The sequence below is a fragment of the Schistocerca serialis genome, chromosome 7 (genome assembly GCF_023864345.2).
Source record: "Schistocerca serialis cubense isolate TAMUIC-IGC-003099 chromosome 7, iqSchSeri2.2, whole genome shotgun sequence".
Taxonomy (NCBI): Eukaryota; Metazoa; Arthropoda; class Insecta; order Orthoptera; family Acrididae; genus Schistocerca; species Schistocerca serialis.
In genome coordinates, this window is record NC_064644.1 from 87,991,038 (window position 1) to 88,006,284 (window position 15,247).

At 43.2% G+C, this 15,247-nt stretch overlaps 1 protein-coding gene across 6 annotated transcripts in view; it reads left to right on the forward strand.

The window, feature by feature from the left end:
• LOC126412113 (zinc transporter 1) overlaps positions 1–15,247 on the forward strand; it is a 652,968-nt gene that overhangs the window by 547,265 nt on the left and 90,456 nt on the right. For all 6 annotated transcript variants that reach the window (XM_050081545.1, XM_050081547.1, XM_050081550.1 and 3 more), the window contains one exon: positions 13,090–13,203. In XM_050081545.1, the coding sequence (XP_049937502.1) occupies positions 13,090–13,203 (114 nt within the window). The remainder of the gene's footprint in view (positions 1–13,089; positions 13,204–15,247) is intronic.

Genomic DNA, 15,247 nt, shown 5'->3' on the forward strand with positions numbered 1-15,247 from the left:
ATATGAACAGTTAGTTCTTTATAAATAACAGATATCGAAATAAGGGCGCTCAAATCTATAATAACTTTCGTGGAAGTACTTTCCATAAAAGTATGAGAGTCATATTTTCCTTTCTTGGAAAAAATTGGACTTTTTTTTTGCAAAAGAGGGCATAATAGTTTTGATAAGTTCGGCACTTAAATACTTTATATTCTGATCGTTGTTATGTTTTCCTTTAACGGGAAATATATTAATCTTTTCATCGATAAAAGCGCGAATGTTGTTCGCTACTGCATTACTGCGATGTCCCTGCTTGCGCCTATTAAATATAAACGATAACCTGGTTTGCAGTTATTAGTGACGTTAATGGGAAAATTGCTTTATTCTTTATGTAATATACGCATCTAAATGCAGTTCCAGACAGAGCATTTTTGTTTCTCGTGTAATGAAAGGCAATGAACGCACGATAATCTCGTTTGAGTGGTGCGATTCTTTCAGAGTCCCTCCCTAGTGGTGATTTTCGACCAATCATCCCCGTTTAGAATGTGTCCTCCTCGTTTTTACAACGCACATGCAGAAAACTTTTCACGTAAAGTTTTGCAGCAAAGTTCCTTCTCATCTACACTTAACCTTTCAGTTAATTTATGTTTGGTCTTAGACGATACTGTTGCACGTGTCCTAATACTCGACACCACGAAGTCGTTTATTTTTCTACACTTCATGATCACAAATTTCTGGACGACGAATGCCTGTCTTTTTACTGTAGCAGAGTCAGTAATGCCTTCAGAGGTGGATGAAGCGGCCGTAGCAATAACCTGATACGTGGCCCCACAACATAAAACGAGACGTCACACTAGGAACACGAAACAAACGCGCTTTTAAAACATGCAGAGTAGTTACATCAATAACTATTATTCATTTATCCTTACTGAAGAATATCTAAACTCTGACGTGAGACACTAAACACACTACAATACTCTGATGCACTTTAAACAAGAGATTTTAAGCAACAACAGATATGAACACCGACTGTTACCGCGATCATGGCGTGGAGGGTGACAAACTTGAAACTGATATGTTGCTGCTTCAAACTAACGAATATTACCAAGTAAGATTAACTCGGTAGATGAGTGGTTTTGGTTCCCTTTTTATAGCTCAATACGAGCATATATATTCTAACAACGTTTGGTGAAAACAAACAAACAAAAAAATAGATTTTTGGCGTTTGGTCTGTTTTTCAAACTGTCGCTTCAATTATACATTTTTGGAATTAAAAATGCAATGATATGAACATTAACATTAACCTACGAGGAAGGAGGAGGGTAAATAAAACAGTGCCGGGTGAACTAGCAAACTATGCTGGATTATCTCTTCAAAAAGTAGTTCGTCGAGCAATTTTTGAATGCATAGAGAGATTTATTCAAGAACTTCAACGATACACAGCAGTGAACGAAATCATCAAAATTATCCAAATTTTGGAACAAAATTATGCTTCAAGCTTCAGATTACCTCTTCCTGTAGCTCTGGAGAATCTGGTAGAAGTTTGATACGGAGCAGGTGCTGCAAGAAATAAAAATGTGGAAAACGTGAAAAATTTCATATTACCCCCTGGAACTGCTGGTAAAGTACTTTATTTACAATTCATTCCACACAGAGTCGCCTCCGTGTGCTATGAATCTGTTCAAAGCGTTAGCGCCGATGACAGTTTTAATAGGAATGAGTACACTACCTATCACCCTTCTATAGATTGACGATGTAATTTATATTAAGATATAACAAAAGCGCGTAATTGATGATTTTCATCACCCGATAACAGTGATTTTATAATCCTTCTAACATGATGCTGTCAATACTTTCATGAACCTGATGACAGTCAGACCACTGAAACTGGTTGTGTAAATATAGTTTTTCAGCAGCAGCTCAAGGCGGCAGTATGACATTCTTTCAAATATGTAATAGCTGAGGCACCACTTCCTGAAAATAGAAAGGTATCGTAGTCTACGTTTCTGTATATGGGCAACCTAAGAAAGCCTTCAATTTGTAAGTAAATGGAACTTCTGAGAATCATTGCCCCATACATCACTTGCAATCCAATACTTCTTAACCATTTTTGTCTCAGTCGCACCATTCGAGAGAACATTTTCTAAACTGAAACTCATAAAAAATTATCTTCGCTCTACGATGAGTCAAGGACGACTTGCCAGTGTGTCCATTTTATCAACGGAAAGAAAAGTTTCACGTGAAATACGACGACGCTATTGAGAACTTCAGTAAAATAAAAGCACGGAAACATAGACTACAACAATATCAATAATAACTATTTCGTATTACGGCTACGAAACAAACTGGTATTACACGAGCTTTGTTTCCAGACATACAAAATAAAAGATAATTTTCTTATTCAAATTCCTCAATATTTCTCTGCGCTCTGCCTGATGGTTCCTATGCTAAATACTAATACGTATTTGGAGTTTGTCACCAGTATCTTTAAGTATGAATGTTAAAATTAGTAGAGCATACAGTACGCAATGATAAATACTTGATTTTTGTGAGCCATCACGTCTACATCACACATTATTTTACAAAATGGACGCCACAAATACATCAGTTTCTAGGCAGAGCCGCGGTGTCGCTTACTTTTGCCGCCCCCAGGCCTCCGTAGGGCTTAGTGCGCCACGGTAAGTGACGGTAAAAAGTTAAAACTTGAGAAAAACGTGATTAATAGACTTTGTAGCAGTCAGGTCAGTTGCGAACAGATTAATAATTCACGTAATGGTACTTGCAATACTAAAATTACGGGATACAATGGCGTTAAATGGAACGAAGGCCGCAATGGCAGACGGCAGTAAACACTTAATTTTTGACCCCATATATCCATAATTAGTGACGTAAGATTGATAGTGCATCACTACAATAAGAGCAAACAAGATGAAAAGTGGGAACAAAAAAGCTGTGAACATAAAAACGTGCTATGTTTCGTAAACAGAGCTGAAGTGCGACATCCAGTATGTGAGCAGATGAGAGGAAGCGCAGACGCCAGCCAAAAAACGCGAAGAACTGTAAGTAATCGCTTATTTACATAAAAAAAAGAGACGTGAGCTGTTTTATAATGTACAAACTAACATATCAAAACGAAACTGTATAATTATAGATCCCACTGACTATGGCTTAAAGTGAAAAAAGGAAAAACAAAACACAGTGCAACAAGAGAAGGCGCTTTTTATTTACAAAAGAAATATTTCTGGGCTTGCTGCGGAGGATGGCCGCTCAAACAAATTCGCTTTTCACTTTTTAGGATGTAGAATAATTTACGCTACCAATTATTCGTCACTCGACCGGTTTCGGGCTTGTGCCCCTCCTCAGGTGTTTATACATTCATGAACATGTTTATATTGCTGGTGACTAAACAGACACAAGTGGAACAATTGTAAGTGGCAAGGCAGCATTGTCGAAAGTATATCTGTACTTACATAAAGATGAAGTATCCTTACTATAATCACGAAACATGGACGTGAAAATGATAACAAATGTGCAGCTGAGTGGAACAATTGTTACCACAGCGTAATTGTAATAAGGATGCCTCGTCTTTATGTAAGAAGAGAGATATTTCTACATCTACATCCATACTCCGCAAGCCACCTGATGGTGTGGGGCAGAGGGTACCTTGAGTACCTCTACCGATTCTCCCTTCTATTCCAGTCTCGTATCGTTTGTGGAATGAAAGTTTGTCGGTATGCCTCTGTGTGGGCTCTAATCTCTCTGATTTTATCCTCATGGTCTCTTCGCGAGATATACGTAGGAGGGAGCACTATACTGCTTGACTCCTCGGTGCAGGTATGTTCTCGAAACTTCAACAAAAACCTGTACCCAGCTACTGAGCGTCTCTCTTGCAGAGTCTTCCACTGGAGTTTATCTATCATCCTCGTAACGCTTTCGCGATTACTAAATGATCTGGTAACGAAGCGCGCTGCTCTCCGTTGGATCTTCTCTCTCTCTTCTATCAACCCTATCTGGTACGGATCCCACATCGATGAGCAGTATTCACGCAGTGGGCGAACAAGTGTACTATAACCTACTTCCTTTGTTTTCGGATTGCATTTCCTTAGGATTGCTCCAATGAATCTGTCTGGCATCTGCTTTACCGACGATCAACTTTATATGGTCATTCCATTTTAAACCACTCCTAATGCCTACTCCCAACAAATGCTGTCTTGTCACTTACAATTGTACTACTTGTATCTGTTTAGTCACCTGGAATATAAACATGTAAATGATTGTATAAACACCTGAGAATGGCCACAAGCCCGAAACCGGTCGTGTGACGAATAAATTATCTTTTATTGTGACTGGTAGTGGGACTTTTCTGCGCCCTATACCAGGTGTTCCGGTATGAAATGAGCGTTAACATACAAATGTGTCGATAGGGAACATTTGTTGTGAACGAGCCTTAATTTCGTTTGGTTGGTATGACATCTGTCAAAGATATTTAGTATACATAAAGTCATGGAACAAACATCATCTTTTTTCATCGTGTTAACAATGTCGAATTTTGTACCAGAAAGTGATGATTTGCGGAAAGCATTAATTTTTTGTTTTCATTTGAAGAAAAGTGCTGCAGAGTCGCATCGAATACTTGTGATATGGTGATCATGCTCTATCAGAAACAACATGCAAAAGATGGTTTCAACGGTTCAGAAATGATTTTGATGTAAGAAATGAAGAACGTGGAAAACCACCAAAAAAGTTCGAAGACACAGAATTGCAAGCAATATTGGATGAAAATGATACTTTGAGTCAGAAGCAAATGGCAGCAATGCTAAATGTTGCACAACAAACAATTTCTGACCGTTTGAAAGCTATGGGAAAGATCCAAAAGTGTGGAAAATGGATGCCGCATGAATTGAATGAAAGACAGATGGAATACCTAAAAACCATTTGTCGCATTTTGCTTCAAAGACATGAAAGAAAATCAATTTTGCATCGAATTGTTACTAGCGATGAAAAATGGATTTATTTTAATTAATCTTAAATTAATCTTTAATTAATCTTAAACGGGAAAAATCGTGGGTTAATCCGGGACAACCATTAACATCGACGGCAAAACCAGATCGATTCGGCAAGAAGACAGTGCCCTGTGTTTGGTGCGATCAGAAAGGTGTGGTGTATCATGAGCTTCTAAAACCCGGTGAAACTGTGAATACTAAGCGCTACAGACAACAAATGATCAATTTGAACTATGCATAGATCGAAAAAAGACCAGAATGGGCCAGAAGACATGGCAAAGTAATTTTTTTACACGACAATGCACCTGCGCACAAAACTGGTTCAGGATGCAATCAAAACACTTGGCTAGGAGCTGCTACCCCACCCGCCGTATTCACCAGACGGAGTCCCTTCCGACTGCCATTTGTTTTCATCAATGGGACTCGCATTGGCTGAGGAACACTTCGATTCCTACGAAGAAGTCGAAAATTGGGTGTCTGATTGGTTTGCTTCAAAAGACGAACATTTCTATTGGCGTGGTGTCCACAAATTGCCAGAAAGGTCATAAAAATGTATAGAAAGCAATGGTCAGTACTTTGAATAAAATGTTTTTACTTTTCAATTCAAAATTAGTGTTTCATTTTCACAAAAACACTCTCATTTCATACCGGTACACATGGTAAAGGAACAGTCACGGAGTTTAACAGCATCCACTATGGATAAAATACGCTTTTTACTATGTTTTCCTCCTCCTCCTCCTCCTCCTCCTCCTCCTCATCATCATCATCACTTAAGACTGATCATTCCTTTCAGCGTTCAGTCTGGAGCATAGTCCCCCTTATAAAATTCCTCCATGACCCCCTATTCAGTGCTAACATTGGTGCCTCTTCTGATGTTAAGCCTATTACTTCAAAATCATTCTTAACCGAATCCAGGTACCTTCTCCTTGGTCTGCCCCGACTCCTCCTACCCTCTACTGCTGAACCCATGAGTCTCTTGGGTAACCTTGCTTCTCCCATGCGTGTAACATGACCCCACCATCTAAGCCTGTTCGCCCTGACTGCTACATCTATAGAGTTCATTCCCAGTTTTTCTTTGATTTCCTCATTGCGGATACCCTCCTGCCATTGTTCCCATCTACTCGTACCTGCAATCATCCTAGCTACTTTCATATCTGTAACTCCAACCTTATTGATAAGGTAACCTGAATCCACCCAGCTGTTGGTCGAAAGATTGATCGGTGCACAGATAACTTAGTCTCGGTACTGACTTCCTTCTTGCAGAAGAGAGTAGATCGTAGCTGAGCGCTCACTGCATTAGCTTTGCTACACCTCGCTTCCAGTTCTTTCACTATGTTGCCATGCTGTGAGAATATGCATCCTAAGTACTTGAAACGGTCCACCTGTTCTGACTTTGTTCCTCCTATTTGGCACTCAATCCGTTTATCTCTCTTTCCCACTGACATTACTTTCGTTTTGGAGACGCTAATCTTCATACCATAGTCCTTACATTTCTGATCTAGCTCTGAAATACTACTTTGCAAACTTTCATTCGAATCTGCCATCACAACTAGGTCATCCGCATATGCGAGACTGCTTATTTTGTGTTCACATATCTTAATCTCACCCAGCCAGTCTACTGTTTTCAACATATGATCCATAAATAATATGAACAACAGTGGAGACAGGTTGCAGCCTTGTCTTACCCCTGAAACTACTCTGAACCATGAACTCAATTTACCGTCAACTCTAACTCCTGCCTGACTATCCATGTAAAGACCTTTAATTGGTTGCAAAAGTTTGCCTCCTATTCCATAATCTCGTAGAACAGACAATAACTTCCTCCTAGGAACCCGGCCATATGCCTTTTCTAGATCTATAAAGCACAGATACAATTCCCTGTTCCACTCGTAACACTTCTCCATTATTTGCCGTAAGCTAAAGATATGGTCCTGACAACCTCTAAGAGGCCTCAATCCACACTGATTTTCATCCAGTTGGACCTCAACTAATACTCGCGCTTTCCTTTCAACAATACCTGAGAAGATTTTACCCACAACGCTGATTAAAGAGATACCTTTGTAGTTGTTACAATCTTTTCTCTTTCCATGTTTAAAGATTGGTGTGATTACTGCTTTTGTCCAGTCTGATGGAACCTGTCCCGACTCCTCCTGTGAGCACTACTTAGCAATTCTGAGCGAATAGAGATTAACGGTGTGTAAAACGTGACGGTGACGCGTGTGGGAGCAGGTCGGGCTGGGACACGGCGCACGGCTCTATCACGGCCGTGTACTGTGCAGCGGCGCTCGCCGTTTATCCCATCAGCGCGCTTCCTGCGGCCACAAGGACACGCGGCGGCGAGCCGAGGCGCGCCTGCAGCGCCGACCCGCGTGCGAGCGGCCTCCTGCCCAGGGGTCCCACTCTCAAATACTCTTAAACAAGATCACACTCGGGTGACAAGTCGCGGGACAGTGGTATGCACGTACACAAGGTATAAAAGGGCGGTTCATCGGTAGAGACGTCATTTGTACTCGGGTTGCGGCGGCGCGGTTTTTTCCGTCCCTTTACGACGAACCTGCACCTACCTGTGAACATTCTCAGCAGCTCATCAGTAGGAAAGCCGAGCGAAACCTGCTGTACTTCGACGTGAACCAGGCTGCAATTGAAGTCACTAATCTACGTTTCGGGAGAAAGTTTTCACACAAATGAAAGGTTGGAAATTTTGTCCTCAATTAAAATAATCTGAAACTTAGGTGAACAAGTATCACTGCCAAGCCCGTGTTAGTCTTAACACAGTCACTCATAATCCATTTCACTCACGTTAGCAAGTTTATGGTGTTGCATTTCCCGAAAACGTAATAGCTACAAAAATACTGATTGTTTTTGATTGAGAATGCTCGCAAAATATTAAGTCTGTCGGTACCTAATGCAGTCACAGTTTTTAGCCACCGACCTGCTCAATACACCACGCGGAATAAATGTCTTTTCTCGTCACAAAATTCACTTAAAAATTCCGAACTTTCTACACACCCATCGGAATAATTATGCCAACACTTTACAACACTTTTGATGTATGAAGCACTGATAGATCCGGCAACTTATCGTTTCCACCGGAACTACTACTACTACTACTACTACTACTACTACACACGTCCGAACTGTTTCATGGCTAGGCTCCCACTCTTCTCTAGAATACTCTTCTCTACCAGCCGAGAAAGACGCGCGAAGAATATTGCTTTACCATTGGTCAGTTCACTCAACAGCCAACAGCAAAACCACATTCTCCCGCGTCAATCCGCGCTTTTCACCAATAACCAACTGCAAAATAGTAAACATAACGACTGCACTTTTACCGACGTAATTTTCTAATATGCTGAAGTTTTGCTTATGCATAAAGTTATTTACTATTGTTATTTATACCTGAATCAACTTTCCCTTTAACATAAACTTACTTTACAAATCTATTCTATAAAAATCCCCTTTGTCCATATCCATACTTCTTCGAAATGTCCCCACACTAAATCCTACTACACAACTCGTTAAACAATTATCTTCATATTAACCTTAAACCACACTCACGCATCATTCATACTGCAAAAACACATTTATAACATTTATCATACACAAAAAAACATACTAACACTTTATGAAAATACTAGAACAGTTTATGAAAAACACTATTACTTAGTGCATTCTAGTGTACACAATCGAAACTAAAATCTGTCCCCCTGTCGAATATTGTCCTCTATCGGCCGATACATAAACTACGTGTGCGTCCAATCTCGCGTCACCATCTGTCACTATCCAGCTCTGAGACACATCTCCCACTTAACCACCTCCAAGGCAGGATCAGTATATGGCGCTACGCCTCTGGGTGACTTAGTGGAAAGGCTTGCGACGTGATTGTGGTCGCACGACGCGAATTAACAGACTTCGAACGCAGATTGTTAGTTGGAGCTACACGCCTCTCGTGGACTCGAGACCGTATCGGTTGGACGCTGGACGACTGGAAAACCGTGGCCTGGTCGCACCATTCCCGACAGAAGGGTTCGAGTGTGGCGCAGAGCCCACGAAGCCACTGACCCAAGTTGTCAACGAGGCACTGCGCAAGCTGGTGGCGGCTCCGTAATAAGGCGGGTCCACACTGAGCGCGCCGTGCCGCGCCGCGCTGCGCAAAACGGCTCTGCGCGCTCAGTGTGGACGGCGAACCGCGCTGCGCCTCGTCGTGCCGCGCCGCGCAGTTTTCCGGCTGTTGTCGGTACATCAAAGGAAGTCGAGCGTTTAGGCGGGTCCACACTGAGCGCGCCGCGCCGTGCTGCGCCGCGCTGCTGCCCCCCCCCCCCCCCCCAGCTGTAACAGGGAGGAGTGCGCCTTCCGCGCCCCGCCGCGCCGCTCCGAGGCGCGCACTGTGTTCCAGTTGGAGCGCGCGCATCGCCTGAAGATGGAGCGAGCGAAGCCCCGTCTAAACTGAGCGCGCGCAAACGCGCCACTTCCTTTGATGTACCGAGAACAGCCGGAAAACTGCGCGGCACGGCGCAGCGCGGTTCGCCGTCCACACTGAGCGCGCAGAGCCGTTTTGCGCGGCGCGGCGCGCTCGGTGTGGACCCGCCTTTAATGTGCAGGCTGTGTTTACGTGGAGTGGACTGGGTCCTGACTATGTTCGTATACTTGGAGACAACGTGCAGCCATTCGTGTTCCCAGACGACGGTGGAATTTTTATGGATGACAACGCGCCATGTCATCGGGCCGCAATTGCCCACGATTTGTTTGAAGAACATTCTTGACTGTACGAGCGACTGATTTGGCCAACCAGATCGCTCATCAATCCCGTCGAATATTTATGGGACGTAATCGAGAGGTTAGCTCGTGCAGAAATTCCTGAAACGGCAACACCTTCTCTATTGTGGACGGCTATAGAGGCAGCGCGGCTCAGTACTTTTGCAGCAGATTTCCAACGACTGAGCCCACACCACGTCGAGCTGCTGCACTGTGCCGGGCAGAGTGAGGTCTGGCACCATGCCAGGAGGCACACCGTGACTTGTCACCTCAGTATATCTCAGTTCGGTACCAACCACTAAGGACCACATTAAGTGACGATGATACTTTACAGTAAGGCTCTGTTGCTCATGCCAGAGAAAAAGAAAATAGGCAACAACTGAAATATGAAATGATATGATCGTATGGCATTGTTGGCCGGGAGGCCCCATGCGAGGTTAGTTGACGCCACTTCGGCGACTTGCGAGTCAATGATGATGAAGAACACACAACACCCAGTCATCAGGGAGCAGAGAAAATCCCTGGCCCTGCCGGGAATAGAACCCGGGACCCCGTGCGCCGGAAGCGAGAACGCTTCCGCAAGAACACGAGCTGCGGATGGGCAACAACTATTTATCGCTTACGCAAAACGAAATATACTTCGTGGACACTTAATTGAAACTATTTGAACAGCATTACCAGCAGTTACCCTAATTTCTTTTGCTTAGCTCAGTTTTCGAACAGCATATAGAAAGACAATGGCAACGCAAGCAAAAATGGCCAAGTGTTTCCAAAATAATTGACTGTATTAAGATTTGCAGTGAGTCTGAACTTGACCTTTCGGGATTGATGAGCAATCTGGTTGGCCAAATCAGTCGCTTGTATGTTCAAAAACGTTCTTCAAACAAATCGTGAACACCTTTCGTGGACATGATGAAACAGCAGCATCTAACAATCCTGGAATGAAAACAGTATTGAACCCCGCGCACACTGACGAAAGACGAACTTTCGTCAGGCTGTTGGCACTACAGCACTACACACGGCACATTTTATTGCGTGAAGTAGTGGTGTGGGTCGAGTGAAGTGAAGTGGTGGAGGATTCGGCTGTCGAGTGGTACTGCCCACCGGCCCCGCAGTTGGCCAAAGCGCATACACAAATCCGGTTTGTCGGTCGGTACACTATTCCAGATTTTACCGTCGTTTACACTTCACAGGCCAGAACACACAGTACAACGTTGCGGCAGACTGGCTGGGGAAGTCTAATCTACATACTGCTTAGTGGTGGAACCTGACACTCACTGTAGCTGAGATTGGGTACCTGGCGTATATGAACGGGCTGAAAAAAATAGACTGAGCACACAGTGTGTGAACGTAAAAGGAAAGTAGAACAGGGCAGTAAAAAAAAACAGCTCGTAGTGAGCCACATTATCACTGACTTCAAAGTCAGTCTTTGTAGTCTGGCTGTTCCGTTATTTTACTTAGCGGCCTGCATGGTCTGATACGAGTGTATATGAAGACATGCGCAGAAAAAGGGGATAACCCTTATAATGAATCATCCTCCTCTAACATTACCTTTTTTTATAGAGATAATCGACACCATGTATACTATCGGTTCTTGCACAGGTTAAAATTATCTCAGCTGTTTCATTAAAAGAATTCATCTGAGTTTATATATGGTGTATTAGATTTCAGGCTAGAACGTATAAAAAAAGGAATGAATCTCTTACAATCGATACAAACAGTTACAATTACTCTTCTTCCAAAAATAATTGAAATTACAAAATTTCTTGCATACTTAAAATTCATATTATTAATTGCACCATCTAATGCTAATTATTAAATTTGTTTCTGGATTAATTTATAAAATAATATATTTTAACGATGATTCACCTTTTCTTTTGTAAGCTCTTTTGTTTTGTTAGCTCTTTTGCTTTGGGGGCTCTCTTGCTTTGTGGGCTCTCTTGCTTTGGGGGCTCTCTTGCTTTGTGGGCTCTCTTGCTTTGTAGGCTCTCTTGCTTTGTAGGCTCTCTTGCTTTGTAGGCTCTCTTGCTTTGTAGGCTCTTTGGAATAATGTGAATACTGCAGAATGTAAGTAATAGTGGGCATGCATCAGATGGAAGTAGACGTTTTTATAAGTTTGTGACCAACAATGTAACTATTGGCTTTTTGAATGTGGATGTTATAAAGTCGGTGCGATTTAGAAGAATGGGATAAAATAAAGAGATATTCGTAGCACAGGCAATTCTTCGTCAGTTATTTCATCTTCAAGAGACTGCAATGTCAAATCAGAATTTTCAGCAACAATAATGTACTCCTAGACACAACAAGATTTTGAGCCAACAACAACAACAACAACAACGAGATAATCAAGATAAGTACCAAAGTTCTTTTGTAATCTTATTCCTCCTGAAGTTTTCAAAATTTATGGAAAGAATGAGAACACTAATGGTGATGTGTGCGAGGGTAAGATTACACCCTCAAATATAAAAGCTTAGAAATAAATGTTGCTATCTGTTGCTCAGTATGGGAACTATCAAAATTTGCATTGGTCTCATCCCTAAGTGGTATTTAGGCGTAAGACTAATGTAAATTTTGATAGTTCCTGTACCCATCAACAGATGGCAACATTTATCTCTCGTCTTTTACGTTTGAGGGTTAGCCTGTTTTTCCGCCCATGTCTTAATCTTCATATCAAGGAAAGCGTTATAGGCGATATTTGTTAAAACAATGTAAAGCGCTGGCCGGTGTGGCCGAGCGGTCTAGGCGCTTCAGTCTGGAACCGCGCGACCGCTACGGTCGCAGGTTCGAATCCTGCCTCGGGCATGGGTGTTTGTGATGTCCTTAGGTTAGTTAGATTGAAGTAGTTCTGAGTTCTAGGGGACTAATGACCTCAGATGTTAAGTCCCATAGTGCTCAGAGCCATTTCAACCATTCGAGCACCTCTGTTATAAATGTCATTTTGAAGACTTTGTGTAGCGCCAACAACCATCAGAACTTCATAAACTATAGGGGCTGAAGCGGGAACATCCCACGATGTTACATGAAAAATTCCGAAATGAAATTAGCAGAGAAAGATAAATGTATTTCATTACTTACTGAAAATACCTCGTAAAATTTCGCTCTCGCAATAAATACGCGACACAAGTTTACAAACTCAATGACTCAGTGACTCATTGACAAAGAAATGTCAAATTTGGGATATTATCCCCCTCTCCCTTTCTTCCCTATGATAAATTTCTACAGCTTCGCAAGTTCTGGATACGAGATGGAAACGGCTAGACAAAAAATGTTGCACTGTGTTCTATCGCTTTGTGAGATTTGTACACGTGATTTTGTTGCACACAGCTGATTCTGTGGCGTTGTTGGGTTTCAGTACAGCAGCGAGGAGCACGAGCACGACCAAGAGGAGGAGGTGGAGGGGCAGGTGGAGATGGAGGACGCCAAGGGTGACGGCGGCGTCGGCGGCGGCCCACCTCCTGGGGAGGCGGTAAGGCAGACCCTCTGGGCCGCGGCCTCTACTGGAGCCGCCAGTGTGTGTGTGTGTGTGTGTGTGTGTGTGTGTGTGTGTGTGCCGGCGCGGCCGCTACTTCAGCCACCACCACCATCTCCGTGGACCTCCTGCGCATGCATGCGTGTGTGCGTGGCAATGGTGAGGCTAACCTCCTGGGCCAAAGTGGCCACTACTTCAGCCACCATCATCCTGTGCGTGTGCAAAACCATCCCCGCCCAATAAGATGCAACACTTCCTTATCCTGAGCTCATTTGTTTCAGTAACCAGGCAGCGCACTTAACAAATGGGAAGCAGCAAATGGGGCTATGGAATTAAGTACATTATTTCTTGTTGCTTTTTTGATGTTGTTACAGTCTTCAGCCTGAAGACTGCTTTCGAGCAGTTCCCCATACTACTCTATTTTGAGCTAGGCTGCTTCATCTCTAACTGCTGCAACCTACTTCTAGTAGAATCTACGTATTGTAGTTTTGTTTGGGTCTCCCTCTGAATTATTTACTCCTCCCCCCCCCCCCCCCCCCGTCCCTCCAACCATGATGCGTTGCGACGCATCTGACCAAAGTGTGCCATAAATTAAGATTTGGTACTTTTCATTTGTTATTCGATCTGCCCGATCAATCTCCACCATTCTGCTTGGAGCCCCGCTTTCCGAAGGCTTCTACCCTTTTCGTGTCTACTGCTTATTGTCCTCATTTCACTTCCATACAAGACTACCCTCCAGACAGATGGTCCAGAAAAGTAGGTAACATTTAAATATTGTTGTTGTTGTTGTTGTTGTTGTTGTTGTGGTCTTCAGTCCAGAGACTGGTTTGATGCAGCTCTCCATGCTGCTCTATCCTGTGCAAGCTTCTTCATCTCCCAGTACCTACTGCAACCTACATCCTTCTGAATCTGCTTAGTGTATTCATCTCTTGGTCTCCCTCTACGATTTTTATCCTCCACGCTGCCCTCCAATGCTAAATTTGTGATCCCTTGATGCCTCAGAACATGTCCTACCAACCGGTCCCTTCTTCTAGTCAAATTGTGCCACAAACTACTCCTCTCCCCTATTCTATTCAGTACCTCCTCATTAGTTATGTGACCTACCCATCTAATCTTCAGCATTCTTTTGTAGCACCACATTTCGAAAGCTTCTATTCTCTTCTTGTCTAAACTATTTATCGTCCATGTTTCACTTCCATACATGGCCACACTCCATACAAATACTTTCAGAAACGACTTCCTGACACCTAAATCAATGCTCGATGTTAACAAATTTCTCTTCTTCAGAAACGCTTTCCTTGCCATTGCCAGTCTACATTTTATATCTTCTCTACTTCTACGAATATTAGTTGATTGTAATTAACGTGTAACTACTCACAGAGGTACAGTGTCGGCTGTAATAACTATCATATGACAGCAAGCTTGGTGGATATTGTGGATCCAATTTACTCTGGAAAAACAAATTCGTTCCAGCTGTGGCCACGACGTGCAAATCTGGCGCTGTACAGTGTACGACGGCATGACATTCAAACTGTCGTCTGACAAGCTATAATGTGAGTCAAGAGTATAGCAATGGAGAAGAGAGGCCGTCCACTGACAGTGAAACTGTTTTGTGTCAGCATCGGCAATTACAGAGCTGCACTGAGATAGTACAGCCGACTGAAAAGTCTGAGAAGTGGTTGGATGTCATTAAACGGTTTAAAGATGATGATGAAATTCAAAAACACGGGCTGGATGTGGCACCTGGAAGAGGAAGGCGCCCTACCCCAGTGCAAGTTACTGACGAGGTTGCCTCTGCTGTGACCGCCCATGCAGCGCGTGTCCCGGGTAGCGCTAGCGCTCGTGCGGCGTCACGAGAATGTTCCACTCCACGGTCAACAAGATCCAGACAGTGCAGCAGCTGAAACCTCATCATACACAGCAGTGTTCTGAATTTGCTCTTCGGTTTCTGGCACGGGTAGACAGAAAAGCGCCAACACGGGCACTGTCAACCCTTCCCCAACCGAGACGGGGGAGGGAGTAGATGTAAATTACGTGGTAT